Raw genomic sequence first — 22,786 nt, forward strand, 5'->3', positions numbered from 1 at the left:
ACCGATTGAGTGCTGAATTGGACTGACAGTTGAAGGAAAAAAATCCGGCTCTAGTGAAGAATCTAGATCACACAAAATATGACGCATGTCTTAGGCACACATCATGCCTTTCTCACTTCAAAGTGGACCCCTGCTGTTCGAAATTTTTTCAACAACCATGAAAAAACTCTTTGGTGTCTTTACTTGCATGAATATATCCACGCCTGTTCATATGATATACTGCTGATTTTTCATTTTTGATTCAATCAAAAGAAGTTAAGTTACCAGGTAGGCCTACTAAATCAACCTGTCATTAACCAAGGGGAGGCGCTGTTTCTTTAGTTTAAGCTCAAATAGGTGTGTATAACTTCCTGGAGAAAGGTGTTTCCTGAGATTGTCTTACTATTGAGAGATGAGAGGGTCTGTACTACTTAGTATTGGAGAACACGAAACGGTCAACTTGGATCACGTGTACCTTAATAACCAATCACATTAGAGCCTTGATGTCACTGAATTTCAGTCAGGGTTGTGCGACACCCAATCACCGTTTACGGATACCATTTGAATGAATGAGAAGTGCCATAAGCTTATTCCCACCTGTCGCACAAAGTCAGTGATTTCTGTTATAAAACTTAATTTGTTTCATTTTTCAGTGTAAACTGCAAAAATAGTTTGATCCAAATGTATTGTTTAGTACAGTGCCCAGAAGAGAACATGGTCGGTTTACATAGTTTTGTCAAACCTGTTTGACCATAGCAACCCGGGATTATCAGAGATTTATTCATTAATATTTTATTTTGAATCACGATGTTATAATATTAACAATTACTATATTAACCATATGCCTTGGCTACTGTACTTTATTAATTAAATGATAAGCTGTTTCCTCTAAAAAGCTGTTTATTCAGTGTAGTGAAAGCTCTCTGGTCTCCTTTCCCATGTACTGTCAAAGCAGAAGTGTCAGCATTAGCCATTAGGCTTTTTTGGCTAAAGTTTGCAGGCTTGACTTCTAGTGGTTTTGGTCTTTCTTGTTCCCGCTCAATGGCTGGCTCAAGATCAGCCGGAACTCTTCGACTTCTTCTAATACGTAAATGCCACGTGTCCAATCCTTTAAAAAGGTTGTAGATCATAAAAAGAAATAAACTCTGGGATAATGTACAGCTAGTCGGTCACTATCGCAAAATAAAACTTGAAACCTGGACTACTCATCATAATAGACACACACATACACACAAATATATATATATATATATATATATATATATATATATATATATATATATATATAAATAAAATTAACATGCACCAATAAACTTTAGCATTTAGCAACTTTAGAAACATTTAGCTAACAGGCTCTTGAGAAAACAGATGCCCAACCAATGCTTGTAGGACTTTAACGCCCTCTCTGTATTTAAACTTTTTTTTAAATTAAGCCATTTTATCACTACCCTTTTCAGGAGTGTCAAAGTGACAAAAAAGTGACAATGTGAGGTGACAGACAGCCAAGTGTGGTAACCCATACTCAGAATTCATGCTCTGCATTTAACACATCCAAAGTGCACACACAAACAGACCGTAAACACACACCCGGAGCAGGGGGCAGCCATTTATGCTGATGCGCCTGGAGAAAAGTATACCTTGGCTTGACACACACAAAAAAATAACAACATTCTAACTTAAACGTGAATGAACAAAATAAAACAAACAATAGTGAGTGTAACGATTTGAGCAGTTAAATAATACTAATAAAGAGATGCAATACTTTAAATAAATGAAAAACTTTCAGCAGCTTACTTTGATGATATCACATGAAAAATTTGATAATTCTAATTTACCAGTGTAGCCATATTGCATTACATCTGAAAATAAGAAAATCACTCATAGAAAATATTTTTAAGTTTGTAACAACTGCTTCTACTCACTTGCTCCAGGACCCTGTTCAAAGGAACTGTGCCATGAATAACAGTTGTCTAAAAACAGTTACTATCTAACTACAAATGTACACTAATGTGTATGCTAAGGCCAGAAAACAGAAACACACAACAAGACAGAAATGTCTAGTTATTTAACGTTTAAAGTAATATTTTGCTGATATACACACATATATACAATGGCCAAGCCATAGCTAATAACAACAACAGTCCCTCTGTTGGCACATTAAACTAAATAAAAAATAAATAAATAGCCCTATAAACGATATCTGAAAAGAGCGATGAAACTTGCACATTGATTCTGGTATTTTGGATATAACGTTAACCAATTAGGCCAAGTTACGTAAATGTACCCCGGCCGGTGTTCTGAAATATTCAGTGTCTGTGATTTTCAGTTTAATAACTTTGCCAAAATGTATCTGTTGTGACATAATAAAATTTCTGATGACGTGTTCACAAACTTCCCGCCACAGTGCTGAGCATGTGCATTGACTCAGCAGAGAGAGATGTTGAAGCGCCTCAGTCTCATTGAATCAACAAGTGTTGATCTAATTAATTTGATTGTTTCTTAATTTAGTTACAAATAACAAGAATAAATCATTTAACAGATGTAAACTCACTATATTCTTATTAATCAGACATATTTGGATCTTGCAAATCAAACAAGTGGCTAGCTGACTTTTAGTGAGTGTAGTGAGATTTAAATAAAAAAATAATAATAATAATTTCTTATATATACAGTAATCAGTAGCCCACAAAAGTATTCAAAGGTTGTTGTATATGTATATATATATATATATATATATATATATATATATATATATATATATATATATATATATATATATATATATAATCAATACCTGGTCTGATTTCCATGAAAGATGGTGAATTTATGAAGCAATTTTTAAACCAATATTTGCAATATAAAGCTAAACAGAACTTAAACATTTACTAATTACATGCCATGGGGTCATGCTAACTAGCTATACCTTGACCCCTTGATGCCACATAATATTTCACACTGAGGCCAAACATGTGGCTTCAGCTGTCAAACTAATCTATTAATAATCACACACTTAGAAAAGTTGTATCTGTAATTTTGAGTTCTCAGCTCCATTATCATATAGTTTGTTAATTGGTTTCAGAGGTCTTGTATAGTCTAATTATATTCAATTGACATGTTCTTACCTGGAGGGTCCTGAAAGGTCCTTCATCAGTTTCTGTAAATGAATATTTAAGATTTAGTCTTCATTAGAAACAAAAAAACAGACAGCTCTTATGACCATTAAACACAGTTAATTAATGTTAATGCCCTAAACATAAGGAGACCTTGAAGTCTTTCCCCTCAGGCCATTCATTTAGGAGGGTCAGGAAGTCATTCATAATGAAACAGCTGCAACAAATTGAAAAGACGAAGACAAAAGATGAATATGTTACTGTTATTACTAATACAAGACATTTTTTTTCTCTCTATTTAAAGAAAGCAACACTGTGATTGAGAATGACTGTTCCCTGTAATACCACGTTGTTCTGATAGAGCAAACTCTTAATTTCAGATTAAAACATATGACAAAGTCAGCATTATGACAACACACTACAGTATGCATTTGCACACTTGAGTATGAACACTGAAGATGAAAAACATAAATCAAATGCAAATGTAATGCTTGGAGCTGATGTTACTTCTTAAATGTCCTGAAATTATGTGAAAGATATATTATATTCTGATTCTGATTCTGATTATATTACAGACAATGATTCAAATATAACCTTATATAATACTGGGGTTGTTCACTGCATTTCATTAATTTTCAAATTCAGTGTGACTCAGTTGGTGTCAGTTTCTTCCTCAGAGCCTGTCTGATGACAAGGTGGGAAATAAACTGGGGTGACACTGCTGAACACAGATTTTTTATTAGTTGTGAGGTTTTCTGTGTGATTATGTGCATAATTGTGCTAACCCGTTTTCTGAAACTCCTCATATGTGAAGATATCATCCATACCAATTACTCAAGCTATATAACTTAAATTTAAATATTTTCTTAAATTTAATTCATGAGTATTCTCCTCTAGTGTCAGCAATTATATATTCACAGAAATAAAGTAATATTTTGAAAATATTATTAAAAATGTTTTCTATTTTAATATATTTTAAAATGTAATTTATTCCTGGGATGGCAAATCTGAATTTTCAGCAGTCATTACTCCAGTCCTCAATGTCACACAGTCCTTTAGAGATCGTTTTAATGTGGTGAAACGTGTATTCAGTTGTGCTGCTTAACATTTTTGTGGAAACTGTGATACATTTTTTTTTTCAGGATTCTTCAATAGAATGTTTTTAAAAAGCATTTATTTGAAATAGAAAACTAAATGAAATAAATATATTTTTACTTTCACTTTGATCAATTTAATGTAGCCTATCTAAGCTGATAAAATAAATTTTAAAAAATGACTTGGCCATTAACTTTTGTACTGTAGTGTGTGTTTAGTCTATTTCTCCAGATAGGTATGTGTGTGACTTGCAGAATGCTTTGAAATGGCTTCCTGAACAGGTTCACAAGAAAAAATTCTCTAGAATTATTCGGACTTTCCAGCGCTACTCATTACGCAGCAGCATGACAAACATTACCACAGCGGCAGGGCTTTGACCAAAGACGGCGTGTCTTAGGGGGCGGGGCTGGGGCGGGATTTGCTTGCCAACCCTCCAGAGTGAATTCCCATTCTCTCATTCTCCACTGCTCGTCCAGAGTCCAGACTTCACCTGCGATCAACGCATAGAGCAACCGCCTGATCCTTTCAGCGCACTCAACCAGAGAGTTCTCTCGATACTGTCCAACAACTTCAAACGAACATATCTTTGTTGAAAATCTCTTCGGACTGTATAAAGGAGAGCCGGGGATTTCTAGGATGAAATCGCTTATTTGCCTTTTTGGTGCCTTCATAGCAGCCGCTGTGTTTCAAACAGGTATGTCAATTAATTTATAATGTAAATACTGAGTCAGTGAGAAATATTCTCTCTCTCTCCCATTCTTTTCATGTAAGATCGCTGCCGTAATTCGAGAATTATGTTGAACGGGTTCGTTACTACAGTGACCATTCGACTTTTTTTACTTCCTTATCATTTACCATCAGTGAACATCAGCAAGTTTCTATAAAAGCCGTTGCCGTAATTCGTTGGCAATCATTTGTAGATCATGTGTTACACTTTTCATTTCTCTCACGTTAAGAACAAGAGGTCAACTCTCCACCTGACGAAGATTAAGCCATCTGCACCCGCCTCGGACATTCACATTCATTCATTTTTATCACCAGCAGTAGGAGACCGCGATAACGCTTTCAAACTTAAACGATGCTCAGCACAGAAAAGTGAATAGGGAGTGCTTCAACTTTTAGTTTGGACCGGTGACTTGACATACGACGTAATGTTGTTAATGCTGCGTGTTTCTGTTTCGGTTTAGCCGCGTCACGAGCAGTGACGTGTCTGAAATCCCCATCTTATTATTTTATGCCTCAGTCCCAAATAGAAACTAAACACGGGCCATAACGAGACTGTTAAGCTACATAATAATAATAATAAAGTCCTGTCTTCCTTTACTCACTGTCGTGTTGTTGTTAAGAATCTGTATGGCTAGATTTCTTCCGAAGAACACAGACGGAACATTTCTGAAGTCATAGTTTGTATATGAAACAAACCGAAAACACCTGCTGTCCCCAGATCACTGACTCATTGAGAAATGATTGGTTTGACTGATGAACGAATCATTCGGATATGGTTTTGTGAACTGAATCATCTAATTCAAAGATCCAAATCGAAATAATAAGACTTAAATGTTGTCCTGTTCCTCACACAATTCTTTTGTATGACGAATAGGACATTTTTAAACTAGCTACTTTTAAGGTAGACTACCTTTATTTGAAGCTTGATTGCTTCAGTCCCCATTTATTCTAATAGCACAGGAGTATCTAACAAGATATATATATATATATATATATATATATATATATATATATATATATATATATATATATATATTTTTTTTTTTTTTTTTTTTTTTTTATTTATTTTTATTTTTTTGCAAATTAAGAAAATCACGCAGCTTTGGAGTGATATGATACAGAATTGTAATTTTGGGAAGAACTATCCAGTTAAAAACTATCCAGTAAAAAATATTTTTTGGTTCGTGCATGGTTGTTGCCCAGGTTGCGCGAATTATGTCAATTTGATCAGTAATTAAAGTCTATAATATTTTTGAGACGCGCGCGACCGCAGCCCGGCTTGAATCTTTTGAGCGCGTGATTGCGGTTTGTATGTGCGCGAGGGAGAGAGAGAGAGAGAGAGAGATGCGAGAAGCGATCGTGTGCACGCTCACGAGAGGTTGCGGAGGTGGAGGAGGGCGGTGTGTTACAAATTCAGTCATCTGACTGGTGTATGGTTTTATCAGTGTCACATGCTTGTGTGCGTATATCCGAATTTATTTTAAATTTATTTAGGCTATATTAGATTTAAAAAATATCTAATTGATATATATTATAAAATAGATATTTATGTTTTATTATTTCAAACGTTTACTGTTTATACTTTGGCTATACTTTATATGGGTCAACACAGTCAACATTTCTTGTGATGTGACACCTCAGACTATTATAAAACTCATCTGCCTTGTATAATTGCTCAAATTAATCACAAGACCATGCATAAGTTGAGAGATGATTATTATATTTTGCTTTCCAAAATCATGTCACACAACTATTTGGGCAAAATGGTATTGAAATCTTGTGGGAAAAAATACTTGAAATATACAATTTCCCTTGTAAATCCCTTATATAGGTCTATGCATCCATAACAATTATACATATATATATATATATATATATATATATATATATATATATATATATATATATATATATATATATATAATTGTTATGGATGCATAACAAATAACAATAACAAATATCCCATTATAGTTTGTACATGGCACACAGTTTCATACCTAACATAGTAAACACTTTTTTAGATAGTATAAGGGTAGTTTATTTTTCACACACACACACACACACACACACACACACACACACACACACACACACACACACACACACACAGTTTGTGAAAAATAAACTACCCTTATACTATCTAAAAAAGTGTTTACTATGTTAGGCATGAAACTGTGTGCCATGTACAAACTATAATGGGATATTTGTTCAAATCAAATTAAATGTGTCCAGCATAAAATTAGGGAAGCTCTGTTCCACAGCAGGAAAATGCTCATCATGTGACATATACTCGTTTGCAGAACTTCATTTAATTTCATTGTATGACAAAGAATATGTTGTTGATTATAAAGAACTGCACTGGAAATTCATTGGAAAATACAGCTTGAGTGAAGATTTTGTTCAGGTTGTTGTTTTAGGATCCTGTCTGATCTGACAGGGCTTATAGGTCTGGTTCATGCTCTTGCCCAAGGAACCCATACCATCCTTTAAAATTTCCAAGTGTAGTTTCTAAGTGACATCTCATGATTTACCTTGAGAAGTAAGGCATGTCAGTATAGTTCTGCTTCCCTAACATAGATATTGCTGTAAGCTATGTGGGGAGTTTCAAAGAGTTTTCCCCCACTCCAGGCGATGACACACACACACACACACAAACACACACACAAACACATAACCCATAGCCTTTATTTAAAGGGCATTTGCTGTTATGACCCTCTGGCTATTTTTGGTTGTGTGTTGGAGAGGTCTGTTTATCTGTAGTGCTGTCAGCAGGAGACTGGTCACCTGTATGAAAACAGGTAAAGAAAAACATCTCTGACATCTTTGCAAGCTTTGGATTGTGTGTATAGCAAATAACCTCTTCCTGGTTTGAAAAACTGCACTCTTGGAAACTTTGTTGAGTTACGTCAGGGTTACTGAAACCATAGATATATTTTAATTTCCATTTGCAAATCATTGACGTCACGCTGAATGACATACAGTATGACCATGAGGAGGAACTGAAATTCTCTCTGAACTAAAAAGCACAGGCCTTTATTTAGTATGAGAAATGAAAAAAAAACTGATTACTTTAAGACCGACACTTAATCTCATGTCAACCAGGAAATTCCACATCTGATCATTTAAGCATTCAAGTGAAAGATTCATGCCACCATGGCCTGATGGGGGAATATTTTGTCATTGTTTATTGGCAGGCAAGGGCCTGAGCTGATTAACGTCAGTTCCACTTAGATATCAAACAGGAAAACGCATGTAGTGAAAAGAAAAGTCTAATTCATATTTGCATATTCATTCAGTTTAAGCCTAACTATGTAACTGCTTTCAGGAAGAGCCAATTTGAGCATATGGTACAAACTAATTTTACAGCTTTTGGGCTTTGTTCGTCTTAAATGGTGGGAAGAGGGGGGAAAAAAAACTGAGAGAAAAGATCTAAGTGAACAAAGTTTCATTTGCTAAAATAATTGTGGGTATTATTCTGAATTTATTGGATCCAGGCTTGGATGAGACAGGCAGTTAAGATTTCAGAATGTGCTTTTGACCAACCATTTAAATGGGTTGAAGTGCTGAGGCCATTATGTCATCATTTATTCATATTTAAATTCCCTACCGACCACTCATGCGCATGCATACATGTGCATGTATGTTCCATCACAGGCTTTTACAGTAAATTACTTCGGCCATGTGTTGAACTAAGCATCTGCTTCCCCATGAACAAATGCACACAGAAATACATTATCCCTCCTTTGGCTTTATCTGGCGTCTTTCTTGTCCATCAGAGACACTCCCCATTTGCTAATGGATTAATCAGAGCATTGCTAAGAAGCAAGGCCTGCTGTCTGCACCGCCCAAAATGGCCCCCTGAGACTTGAACCAGTCTTATCTACTCATCTGGTCCCACAACCCTACTTTTGCTTCATAATCAAAGGGAATGGTTACTTTATGTCATGTACATCGTCTGATGGACTGTTGTGTTCGTTAACCAGCACTAAAATGTATTTTCTAAAGATTGCTGGTTGATAAAAGGCAGTTGGTGGTCTTAAGTGCTGCATTGAGGGAATATTGTTCTCTTGCTTTAATATCGTTACGCATATACATAATGTAGCGATGCACAGCAGGGAGACAAAAGTTCAAGGCTTCCAAGATAAGCTTTAAATGAGAGTGCTAACTTTTGTGTGCTGTATACAATAATGTAATTTTCACATCAGAATTCTCATCTGTGCTATCAAATATGGAAGTGCCAACAATGTTTATTCAAGCTCTCTTGGTGGCAGACCTGCTTTTCACTTAGAAAACATTCAAGGCTGAGTGTTTTCAGATCAATATCCATCATAGAACTGACTGTAAACTCACCAGTTCTCTCTCAGATACAAGATTTCTGCTCATAATCAGAATGCGGAAAGCTGATCAAATGTGCCGATTGGACTCAGATAAGTTTATCTGCATTTATGTGTTAATATAAATGATTCTTGCAGACCGCACACCAGCGGCATTTGGCAGCATGACAGGTTGTAAGGCGGAACGTTAATTATTGGCAAACAAATCTTCTTGTCTTTTGAGTTTTTTTTTTTTTATCCCATCTTGAGTTTAATGGGATAGTTTAAAGAGTCATAACAGACTCTTTTGGGCCACTCTTGCTCATTTATGGGCTGGTGATATAAATATATTGACGTACGGGGTACGAGGATGGCTATTGATTAGACAAGCATCCAATTAGTTCTTAACAACGTATTTTTTAACTTGTGCTTTCAGGCGGTAACGCAAGAGCATGGTTGGTCAGGCCATTGCGAGGCCACCTCGAGCCATTCAATATAGTTTTAGCGCCAATTATGTGGCTGTTGGAATGTTATTTATACGCTTGCTTATAGCACAAGAGTCATAAGTCACCCTTTCTTCAGGGTTGTTGTATCGATCAGTTCAGAGATCACAGTGTAGAACCAATTTGAGTGGTTTTACTACTTGCGTTTATGAACCGTACATAGTGCGTTTTGATCTAAGACTTTTTAAGCCATACGTTTTTGAGGTCGATAATACCCCCCAGAGAAGTATTTACATACATCAGGCTGCTTGTTCATGTGTTGTGGTTAATGTTGGTCTGGCAGATATTATTTCATCAATGTCAAATGTTTGTCCTGGCATTTAGATCCATCTACAAAAGGTTGCGCGTAGTAGCCCTGTCTCCCTCCCGCCAAATCACATTCTGTCAAATATCCATCTGAGGCTTTGAGCGCTTCAATTCAGTCTGACATTCAAAGCCACACAACCTTTCTGGCAGCCATGGAGACGCACGATAACCGGATTCCCATTCTGGGTCCGTCACTTTGATGCCGTCTGTGATGTGCAGATTGCATTTCTCCATGTGTGAGGAGACGTTCCTGCCTGCCACTCTCGCCTCTTTAAGTGACGCTTTGAACTCAAAAGGGCATGACAGAGGAAGCAAAGTTTTTTCCACTCTCTTAAATCTGTTCCGGATAGAGTTAGAGTGTGAGAGGCGAATGGAAAGAGTGCCCATGAGCTCTATTGGTTAGGGACGGGATCTCCCAGAGCTGTCAGGGTGAATGAGAAAGCACTGATGTTGGTTAAATCTATTAAAGGTAATGTGGGGTGAACCGTGAGCTTGACTGGTGGTGGCCCTGTTCAGAGACACTCAGCACAAACAATGCGAGCGGAAGAGGAGGTCAGAAGTCTCAACGTTTAGAGCTTTAATTGGTCTTTTCGTAGGTTCACAATGTGCCTATTCGTTTGAAATCATTTCTCTTTAAAGTTTGAGCAGAAGGTTGTGCCATTTAGACTTGAATTGAGAATGCTACTTAAATTCCAGTTGCAGTTTGAATTTAAAATGAAGATAGTGGAATGAACGGAAATTCACATCATTTCAATTAAAAACTTAGTTTTTCTAGTAGTTCACTCATGTTGTTTCAAACCTGTATGCTTTGGAAGATATTTTGTAAAAAATAATATAGCCCAAGTCAATTGTGTCTAATGTTGTTTTGGATCACAATGATTTTAAACTTCTTAAAATATTTAAAATATCTTCTTTTATGTTCCACAGAAGAAAGAAAGTAAACTGTTCTTTTAACTAGAAAAGCATACGGTACATTTTTAAACTGGTGAAAGAACACTTCATTTCCCAGCAGAATACATTAGTAAAATGCATCACAGGTAAATTTCCTCTTTCTGTCATTCCAAATTCATAATCATTTGCAGTGTTGCAGGGTGACATAGTAACTCAAATATGACCTAAAACATGGTTTGAGCCCCCCAAAAAAACTCCTTCAGGCAGTAGTTATGCATGGTAGTGTTTCAACTGGGGCAGAGGTTGCTAGTGAAAGAGGAAGTGGTAAGTTTTGTAGTCATTAGATCCATTTTAGATGTACGTCGTCCATCTTTGCCATGCGGTTTCTCTTAGTACATAGCTCTAATGAAAAAGGGTCAAAAGTTATTTCCACTTACAATTTAGTGGCCTCCTCCCCCATGTTCACATCCTTTTTTACCACCTCCCACTAAATCATGCTCAGAGTCGCTTAATTGTTGTCTTTGTGTGCCTAAGTAATAAATTAAACCGATTGTGTGATTTTAAAGGGTTACTGGTGGGAGCGAAAGGGAGGATAAATGGATGGGTGGATGAGGCTGCAGTAGGAGGAGTACACAATAAAGAAAATAACGTTGTCCAGATTAAAACCTTGAACCCAAATCTCAGAGCAGGAAGTTCATCTGCAAGTTCATGCCCACTAGAATCACATGTAGGAGTATCATTAATGATTGCCAAACAAAAGGGTTCCCAAAGATGCATGCATGGCATATAAAATCAATTGCAACTCAATTTATTATTCCCTTTTCGAATTTCCAAAACGGTTTTGCCGCATGACTTTACATGCCATAGTCGAATAGCACTGGCTTTTTGACAGGTTAAACATTCAGTAAACCTCATGGTTAAAAAATGATTAGAGCAGGGAGCCGACATGCTCCGCTCCCGAGAGGCAAGGGAAGAAGCATCCTCTCATGCGATAAATTAGTTCCAGCTCTCGCAGGCTGGAGGAGCTCCCTCAGAGCTCTGTGTTGTTTCAGCATGCACCATTCTAATGCGATTTTAAAACGTTGAAAGTTGGAGTAGAGGTAAATGGTTGATTATGTACACACAACCGGTGCACATCTGCTTCGGTTCACATCGCAGAGAAAAAAAACCTGCTTTTTTTTTCCCCCTTCCTGCACCTGGTTTGGCACATTGAGAACGGTGGCCAGAGGGGCTGTTGTGATGGCTCCCAAAATTCCTGTCTTCACGCAGGTTTATATCCCCCTTCACATGTGAATTTAATGTCTGCATGACATCCCACATTACCACTGTTCTGATGCTGCTTCTGTGATGGGAATACAGCAGAGAGCAGGATAAAGCAACAGTCTTCCCTAGCTGATCTGACTTTGTCTTTCTTCTCTCAGTTGTCGTTAGAGGGAAACTTTAGGATGGATCCGTCTCTCTATTTATTCAATAAATCCCACCTCTGGGTGTTTGCCCTTTTCGCTCCCTCCCTCCCTCCCTCTCTCTCCTCAAAATCCCATTTTTTTATTCATCATGTGTGACAGCATTTTCTACATTCAGCACAAATTGATTTATTTATCATCCAGAGGGGTCAAGTACAATGGGCCCTATGTTAAAAGTCCCGTAGATGTGCGTAGAGGAAAATTAAGAGTGTGCTACACTGAATATCAAGTCTGAGGAAGCTGTTAATCTTTAGAAGGCCATCAGAAAAGAAAATTACTTAAGTGGTATATCTCAAAGACCCCTGTTGGCTGTGCTACACCCGTAGTCTGCCATTTTACCACCCCATGGCCTCCACTTTACAATGCTATGCTAATAATCCTATTGACTTGTGTAATTTTACTCTCAGCAAATGAGTCAATTGCACATCCAGCATTAACCTCCACAGAAATGGGCTGTAACTGCTAAAAGCCATGGTTTTTGCTTTTTAACAGCAGGCCTAACTATTCATACTAGACATTATGTGAACTAAAAACCACTGTGCAAGAGAAAGAAACAGGAAAGGGAAGAAAAAAGATTGCAGTCAGATGGTTGTCTGGTTTTTATTTTTTTTACATTGCTAACCAAGCACTGTATATTTTTCTCTGTTCCTGATTTCAGATTTTTAGCATATCCAACAGCTGGTCTTAAAACTACACTAATGTATCTGGGATTTATTCATAAATGTATAAACATAAATAATCCTGCTCTTATAGCAAGTCACTAGCACATCCAGTGCACTTTAAGGAGTCCACTCCATCTTCTTAAGTGCCATTCCAGCGGCATGAGGCCATAATATATTCGAAAGGAACTTAGTTGCTGTCTGATAGCATCCACATTTTAAGCTTAGGGTGACAGCACACTAAATTTAACCACAAACTGACCAACTTCCACTTCTTTTTACATCCTTATTTGGAAATACCTGTAACCGCTTTCAATTCAGTCAGATAACACCATTCTTGGGAGGTTTTTAAATGCTTATCGTAGATCTAATTCTAAAGGTATTTCAGCTAAAAGCCTGTGCCTTTGGTGTTCCCAGCGTCTTAGGTAGACTATTTGCAGGTGAAGAGTTTTAATTCCTTTTCTTGCTCACCGTCTCATTTTACCCCCCTCTCGTTGGGACTGCTCAGACACTTTTGGAAAAGATTTCTTCAAGTGTGTTCCTTGGAGATAAGAGCCAATGTATTTTTTTCTGGGCAGTGTGCTAATCTTTTGCTGTTCTATATAGGAGACACAAGCTGAGGTATTTGTTTGATTCAGGCCCATGCATTGGTCTCATGACCACATTTGGGCTGTCATTTAATGAAATTGGCCTACGAAACACAAGGTTCCTCACATGGACACAAAACTGGAATACCAGGGCTGAATATTTCTATGTCAATTTTTAAGTAAATTAACAAAATCATCTTAATCTGAACCGTCACAAAGCAGAAAAGCGTAATGATTTTAAAGTCATGTTTTAGTCATCCTAGCATTCCCATTCACCTCAGTGAACTTCTTTAACAACACATCTGATACTGGTAATGTTTGCCACTAATATGTTCTTTCTGAAAAATCTATTTTATCTGAGCTAATTCAGAATGGATGTTAGTAGAGAAAGATGCTTTTGGTCCGTTGTGGTTATAGCATCTATCAGCTGAGGTTAACTTTGCCATGCTAACTTGGCAAACCATGACCCATTTGCTGGTCATCAGCCTTTTTCACTTGGTTTAAAGTCTCTGTTTTATTCAGTTTAGGCAGCAGAACTAGAACTTTCAATATCATTTCTCTTATTTTCATGTGCATTGCTAACTCAGGCATGGGGAAGGGTAACATATCATATCTCTATAAAGCTTTGGAGCATGTTTGATCCTTTTCAAGAATTCACCCCAGTGGCTCCCATGTCTCAGATGGGCCGAGGCAGCCAATGGCTCAGTGCTACGACCGATCCATTTTATCTGCAGCATCAGACCCTGCACAATCCTGGGCAGCAGTGCAGATACTTTTCCCTCTCATCTGCTAAAAACCAAACACAGTTTTTCAGCTAAGAGCTGAAGTCAGATGCATCTCTGTCTCTCTATTTATAGGCTATATTTATTTGAGAACTGTATTGCTGAGTTGTTTTATTTCCTTGGCACTGAAATTGATATTCAGACAAACACTACTACTTTGACTGTCATATTGCTTTTAAATATTAACTTTTATTGTATTGTATTCCATATATATATATACAAAAACAGAATTCGCAAAATTCACACACATAACAGTGGTGTGAATGAATCCATGTTTTAAAACAACACAGTTGAGTGAACGATTCAACTATTCACTCTTAAAAACAGTCACTAACATGCTAATATATTACCAGTTTCTGAATGAATTGGTGTTTTTGAACAAAACAGATGACTGATTGACTCAGTCATTCAGTTATTCAATTCAAATGACTTCAAAATACATACTGTCACAATGTAACCTGCAGAAAAGGTCACAAAAGTCCCAACCACTAATGCAAAGAGTGACAGTATCTATAGGTTCAATTAGATAATTCATAAAGACTGTCACTTGTTGTGACCTCCTGGCATACTGTATTGATGTAACTTTCAGAAAAGGTCACAGAAAATTCCCACAACCAAGCATAGACTAACAGTATATATGGTTGTACATTCTGCCTAAAGTATTTAGACTAATAAAGCTCTTTTTGTCACGTAATTTGCATTAACAACCATCTTTTAGTCACATAATTTGTATTAACAACCAGTTACGTAATTTGCATTAACATATATTTTTTGTGATTGATTTACTAATGAATGATTCAATTCAAATACTTCATATAGACTGTTGGTGGTTGTGACTTACTGGCATATCGATGTAACCTGCAAAAAAGTTCACTAAAATATTCTTACCACTAAAGCACAGACTAACAGAATATGTAGCTTTGCAGCTTGCCTAAAGTATTTAGACTTATAAAGATCTCCTTGTCCCATAATTTGCATTAACAACCATTTTAACTCAAAGCAAACACGACTTGAGCAGAAACTTCAACATGAAGCTCTAAAAAACAAAGTGCTCCTTCATATTCAATATTGTGTTGATTTTGCTCGGATATTCCTCAGGTGTTTGCGTTTTATTGGAATCCAGGGCTCATTTCTTGTTCTTGGCCAGGGAAAGTGTTTTTAAATCTCATCTTAGCTTGTGCTTTTGTGGTAACTGAATCCTGAGTGCCCCCAGGAGCTGTGCGGTAAAACGGCAGGGAGGAAACTGGCTGCCCTCATCCTGGCTCTTGTTGCCAATGGCTATACTGCATCCCTCTGCATGATTGAAACTACAAAGCAAAGCTGACTTTATCTTCTCATCCAGTTCAGAACATGCACTGGCTTTGTTTCCCCCGCTTTTAAATAAAAATGAAATCTACAGTATAGTGATGCCATAACTGTGTGCCCAGGCCTGACAAGTATTTGAACAAAAACATCAGGGGTCTGCAGGTCTTTCTGAACATCCTGTTTGAAGCAAGAGAAGGTTTGGCTGCAGGAGCCTGATAGTTGAAAGCTCTGATGTTTCTCTACAAGTGATGTTTACGTCCTGGATTCACCTTCCTCTTTCTGCCTGGTCAGTGTTTTTACACAATATTTCAGGAAAAATGGCAAACATTCACATTATAAACACTGTTTTCTCATTTACAATATTAATGTTTTTGCTCTGCTAGTGGGCGGTTGTGGAGAGAGTTGCAAAAGCCTTTGCTTCTCTCAGAGGCTCAGATGTTTTTTCAGATTTTCAATTCTTTTCAAAAATATTCAAGAATAAATAAGAAATTCACTGGTTGATTTATGCCAAGAAGTGTAAATACTGTGGCTCTGTGGTGTTACCGAAACAGTGCTCTGCTTGTTTGAATACCTGGACCTGCCCGACAACAGCAATACTGGCTTAACCAATGGCGCGAGTTTAGGGCGGGACTGCTTGTCTGACCATTGGCAGATGAGGAATATTTACTAGAAACCTGTTTGAAAATAAGCATTTTTGTAATTCTGTTCAATTCAACTTGGAGTCATGTATGCTGAAAAGGTATAGAGCTATCAATAAATTAGCATAAAAATATCAGATCTTGAGAAATCAGGGTATGTGTTGTGTGTTGTGACTCTGTGTTCTCTCCTGAAATCTAGGGCAAATGTGTGTGGGATTAGTTCCTTAGGAAGCAAAAGTCTCTTGTTGTCTATGAAAAACAATAGCAATATTAAAGCGGGCTCATTTTTGATTGTGATAGATGATTGTGATTAGGAATGCATTGATATTAGAATTCTGTCCAATACAGTTAGCCAACATTTATTTATTTTTAGTCATGGCTGATAATTGAAAAATGACCGATATTAAAATTATATACTAGTTTTGTCTAAATAAATAAATTAAATTAAATACAAACCCAAACTAAAACAATAATTTAAAATGCTACAAGTGAATTTAAACATCACAACATTACAATGTACAGAATTAAAAATGGATACTCATTTTGACTTGAAACTAGCTTACACAATTAAATATAGCCTACAATATCAGTGTTTTTGTTGTTAACTACATTAAAACTATTAAAACTATTTTTTGTTAACTGAAATAAAGCGAAAATATAAATATTAGATGGAAAAAACTTACAGATGAGATCGTAACTGAAATAAAATAAGTGTAAGTACTAAAATAACTAAAACTGAAAATTAAATGACAAAACCCCATACAATTAATAAAACTAAAATGAAAATATAAACATTAAACTCGATTCAAAATATTTATAAATAATGATAAATTATAAATTAAAGAAATTATACTAAAATAACACAGATACCAGTACAAATCTCTAATATATGCTGATAAGCTATATGGTACTGAAATATCAGGCATCCCTAATTATATATATATATATATATATGTATATGTGTGTGTGTGTGTGTGTGTGTAGAAACTAAAGATAGAGATCCACAAACTAATCTGTTCTGTTCACTTGACTGGATGTCAAGTCTGGTCTTGTGCAGTCAAGTGGAAAGGGGCCAGTTGGAGGGTGTGGTCAAGACCAACAAAAATGACTTGGCTTCAGGGTAAAATTCCATCAGCCGCCGCCACCCAATGCCCCCCACCCCAAAATGCACACAGGCTATATTTCAGCCACAACAACCTCCCGCCCAAATCTCAAATATACCCCAAACACAGATGTGGTTTTGCTCATGCACACACACACACAAACACACAGAAGAAACTAATTCTAACAATTTCTTTTTTCATTTATTTTTTTTATCAGCTTCAACTCTTCTTTTTTGTGTGCCAGCAGCCCTATTGAAGTGAATTCATAAGCACCTGAATTTCACTTTTCCAAGATATACATCTATTTTTCAGCCATGCTGTGTGCCACAATGGCACCTAAAATTTGAGTAGACCTGATTTTAAAATAATCCGCTATTCAAAATTAGTGCTGGAATACCATACCATAGTATTTCTGGTTATTTTGTCTTTCTAGGCTTTGTTATTTAATAAAAAGTCCCTGTTTCACCCTTTATGCCAGGAGCACTGGGTTGGGAAGTGTGCTGGACAGCCAGGTGCCTTAACTAAAGTGAAAGACTTTGAAGTTATAAGGAAGATTTAATTTCTTCATCAAATTCCCAACTGAGATCATCTTATAATAAATAGACTTCATATTCTTTTGAAGGAGCAGGCTTTGAATCCATTTTTTTTAAGGAAGGCCACAAGTAATATTTGCCTCTAAGGCAGAATACTGTAGGCTAGCATAGTTCTCAGCATGTCCTTTTGAAGCCACTTCATGAATACAGGTATGCACTGAAAAGGCCTTTCAGAAGCTGACCTTTTGGTTTTTTCATAGCTTTTGGGTGAAATGCTTGAACTTTGGGTCTAGAGGACTTGAAGATCTAGTGGATGGACCAGGAAGGATCAGTGTCAGCTACTGTATATAAACACATAGTATGCATTAGGCATCATCGCTTTATTGGCTTTCCAAATATAAAAGCCTATTTAATCTCTGTGTTTGCTGCATTTCAAAGACATCAGATGTTCAAAGAGGTTTTTGGAAACTCGTATTATTTAAATATGAATTAGAACAAAAGATGTGTCTTACAAAAGATGGGCCCTTTTTAAATTATATTACAAACCCCGTCACGTTTAATGCTTCAGACCATACCAAACATTTTTTCTCTTCAAGGTGATTACATTTACACTGGAAAGAAAAAAAGATGCACAATATGTTTTAAAAGCCTAAAGCTGTTATACAGCAAACTGGTGTGGAAATGGTATTTCTGCCCTCTCTCACATTATTAAAATAACATGCATGAGTCTAACGCTTTCTGATGCCCAGAGTAAACAGTGTAAATGATTCAGCATATGTTCCCTAGATCCAAACCAGCTCAGAAACACTCTCTCCAGCTCTCACCCGATCATTAGCTCCTGCCTGCAGTTAACCGATGTGACCAGGATCTTAATGACTTTACGCAATTTGACTACATTAAAGCTATGTCGTCCAAACAGGGCCCAAAGAACTAAAATATTTATATAGATCCTTCACTGCTTCTAGATTCATGCTGTTGTCATTAAAGAGACAGTTCACCCAGAAATGAAAAACCTGTCTTAATTTACTCACCATCAAGGCGTTTCAAACTGGTATGACTTTCTTCTGTATACTACAAAAGAACATGTAGAAAACAGTTTTTTTTTTTTTTTTTGCAATGACAGTCAATGTTGTTTGAATCCCAAAATTCTTCATAATATATTGTTTTGTGTACTGCAGAATGAACAAAAGTAGGAAAGACCAGCTTTGACATAATTATAACAAATACTGGCAGTAATATCTTATGGGGAAATAGTGTTGGATAATGTGAAAAAAAAAGAGATTTTGATTCAAGTTTAAAAAAAAAAACATACAAGATTGAGAAATACTGGTATAGAACAACAAGAGGATGACTAGATATAACAAAGTGTTCATTTTTGTATGAAAAATTATATGAAGGCATTCAGAAATGCATGTTCACTTTTCAATTAAACTTTAAACTCACTGTTATGCTAATCATATGATTTGAAATGAAGACATTTTATTCATTTAGTGGTCTCAGACTTTTGGACCTCACTCAACAGTATGTTATTAAAAGAAGGTAACACTTTAGAATAAGGTTCCATTAGTTAATGTTAGTTAACTACTTTCGTTAACATGAACTAAGCAAGAACAATCCTTCTACAGCATTTATAAGTCTTAGTTCATGTTAATTTCAACATTTACTAATGCATTATTCAAATCAAAAGTTATGCTTGTTAACATTAGTTAATGCACTGTGAATTACCATGAACTAACAATGAAAAACTGTATTTTCATTAACTAACATTAACGAAGATGAATAAATACAGTAATAAATGTATTATTCATTGTTTGTTCATGTTAATTAATACATTAACTAACATTAACTGATGGAACCTTATTCTAAAGTGTTACCTAAAAGAAATTTAAAAAGCAACATGACAATGTAGCAATTGTGTGCCGAAAATTACAAGAATCTCGAATTTCCTAATTTAGATGATAATTAGCTTGAACTGACTTTTTTCCCCCCATAGCAGTAACACATTGAGCATTTTTTGGTCAGCTTTCGTCGGCAATTTGAAAGAGGCCAGTCTGATTGCATAGACGTCCGTGGCAGAGGAAGGAACTGGTGTAATTGCTAAGTTTTACAGAGCAATCACTGCATGGGGTTATAACTAGATTGGTGGCACTGCCTCTCAACCTCTCCTTGCCACCATTACACCTCTTCTACTCCCTCAATTTGAGCTATTGTGTTTTTTCTTCCTCTCCATCACATTCATGCTCTGTCACCATTTCTCTCTCTCCCACGGTTTCAATCTGTCTTTCTTTGCATGCCGCAAAAGCAGTGTTACCTGATGAACAACATTCCGTCGTTCTGCATGTAAATATAGAACAATAATTATGCTCAGCTGCAAGTTCCTCAACATATTTTGAGTGTTGTTTTTATTATTATTATTTTTTTTTCATTGTTTGTTTGAGAAGGATTTGGTTTCCAAAACCTCTCTGAATCGTATTTTTGTGGGATTAGTCAATCCAACTGTATCGTTAAAGACCAAGCCGATATCGATTCAACCTGTCAAGCTGCTGATTTCAAAGAAACTTCAGTCAATTCTGAAGAGCTTGACTCTGTGGCCATTAATGGCCATCTTATCTGCAGAGAACTGACTGGAGAACCTGTTTAAAAACCAATCGGTGCGTGCCCACACAATGGCCTTTGTATCTCCCTCCCTTTCCCAACGTCCTCTGTTACTCAGGCTTACCTTTTGCATGATAAATTGGCCGGAACGGTTTACCCCGCACAACACTGCTGAATCAATTTAGCCACATATGAAATGGCAGCTCGAAGTACAAAACACAGCACACTAAAATAAACTTTCAAGGTATTTTATATTGAATAATGGATGTGCCAGAAGCCATTATGAAATCATTCCGTTTTCCATCCTCCAGACGCCAGAAGCGAATACGAGACGTTTCTAGCAAATACGGTAATAAAGCAAGTGTATGATTCACAGACAGCAAGATGTTTTACTCCAGATACTGTGATTAAATATGGATGCTCTTCAATATATAGACTCTCAGAGAAATCTCTTCAGATTAACCGCAGGTCCCTGTTTGCCATTCTCGGCTGAATGGCTGTATTATACAATGTGTGATATTCTTTGTTTGTTCTTTGTATTTTCATTGAGAGGCTGCCCCTGCCATATTGCTTTCACAGTAATTGCAAATGGCAGTGGTGATACATCATTGTACATAGGGCTACGGCATGTGTCCCAAAAAAATCCAAAAGCTCACATGGACGTCAAAGACGACAAGCAAAGGAGGGAAGCACATTCTTCCTTGGCAGCACTTTTATTGCTCAAACAGAGGATGTGCTCTGTGTACCAACGCTTTTCTGTCTGTCTTCGTGATTTTGTGCGCCTCCTTAAATGAAACCTGTTACCCTGGCAAACAAAGCACATTTGCTCAAAGCATTTTTCTGCTCGGTGAAATGAATTTGAGCTTCTGCAAGCACCACCAAGAAGTCAAAAACATAGACAGCGAAAAACAGTTGCCATTTATTTCACTTAAAACAATATTCTGGATTATATAATCAACAGCCCTCGTGGCATTATGTTGATTACCATAAAATGTATTTCCCCTGTTCCTCCATTACTCAAAAACAAAAAACGAAAAAACAAGCAGTCTGTTACAATGGAAGTGAATGGGACCAATATGTAAATAAATTAAAATACCCACGGTTTCAGTTAGTATAGTCAAAAGGCAAATAATTTGTTAACTCAGTATTACTGTGGAAAATAAACATATTTAGTAACCTTTTCGGTAAGTTATAAAGTTATATCCAGCTTAACAATGTTGTTGCCATTACAACATACCCATAAACACACAAAAAAAAACTATAAAATGATTATAAAATATGATTTGAACAACTCAAGTTTAACAGAACTAAGTGATTTTATAAAATTACAAGCTTCACATTTCACCTCCATTCACCTCCATTGTAAGTAAGTTTTTTTGTAATCGAAAACAAGGGAAATGTCAAATTGTGGTCATCAAAATTATACCATAAATGTTGTCAATTTAACCTGAAACCCAGTATATTCCTTTAACAGTCTGTTTAATTCACAGTGGGCCAAATCTCAGACATGTTAATGAGAGAATTCCTCCTAGAGGAGGTGTAGAAGGAAGGGCAGTGCCACTCTTAAAGGATTTATATAGACAAGCAATTTTCATATCTACCCTCTGATGTTAGAGACAGCATACATTTTATGGTTGGCCTCTTTCTCTTTCTGACCTCCCACCCCTGTCTGCGGAGAGTTTCTGATATCCATCTTAAACACACAATCTCGGCAACTTCGGTTTTGAAGCTTAAGACACCTCAGCCTAGAAGTCACGCTTATGCTCACTGGTAATTTACACCTTCTCAGTTCTCACTCAGTCCTAACTAGCGAGCGTTTCTGCCAATTATATCAAGGACACACGGAAGAGACTCCTGCCATTTGTGTTCCTCTGGGTATTCACAGTGGCCCAAATATATCTGCTCTGATCCACTACCCTAATCAGAGTTTCATCCATCTCTGGGTTTTGAAACAGCTGGATTAGCCTCTTAACCACACAAACTTAAAGGGGTCCAGACCAATGCATTCGGCTTTGTGTTTTCTTGTGGAAATGGCGGTCTCAAATGTCAAATGTTAATTACTGACAAACGTTAAGCATTTGTGAGATTTTCTTACGCAGCGGTTCTGTCCATAATAGGACGCCGGGAGGTCTCTTTTCGGTGATTTACTCGATTCTTACTTCATTTGCTTGTCCTTTTTTCCATTAGAACCAGTAAAA

At 36.6% G+C, this 22,786-nt stretch overlaps 1 protein-coding gene across 2 annotated transcripts in view; it reads left to right on the forward strand.

Moving 5' to 3' along the window:
* Positions 1 to 4,635: 4,635 nt before the first annotated feature.
* The window catches only part of LOC128021133 (CD166 antigen homolog), a 59,040-nt gene continuing 40,889 nt past the window's right edge, over positions 4,636 to 22,786 (forward strand). For both annotated transcript variants that reach the window (XM_052608112.1, XM_052608113.1), the window contains exon 1: positions 4,636 to 4,878. In XM_052608112.1, coding sequence (XP_052464072.1) covers positions 4,821 to 4,878 — 58 coding nt within the window. In that variant the 5' untranslated portion in view covers positions 4,636 to 4,820. The remainder of the gene's footprint in view (positions 4,879 to 22,786) is intronic.

Source organism: Carassius gibelio, chromosome A10, assembly GCF_023724105.1.
Source record: "Carassius gibelio isolate Cgi1373 ecotype wild population from Czech Republic chromosome A10, carGib1.2-hapl.c, whole genome shotgun sequence".
In the NCBI taxonomy this organism is placed as follows: Eukaryota; Metazoa; Chordata; class Actinopteri; order Cypriniformes; family Cyprinidae; genus Carassius; species Carassius gibelio.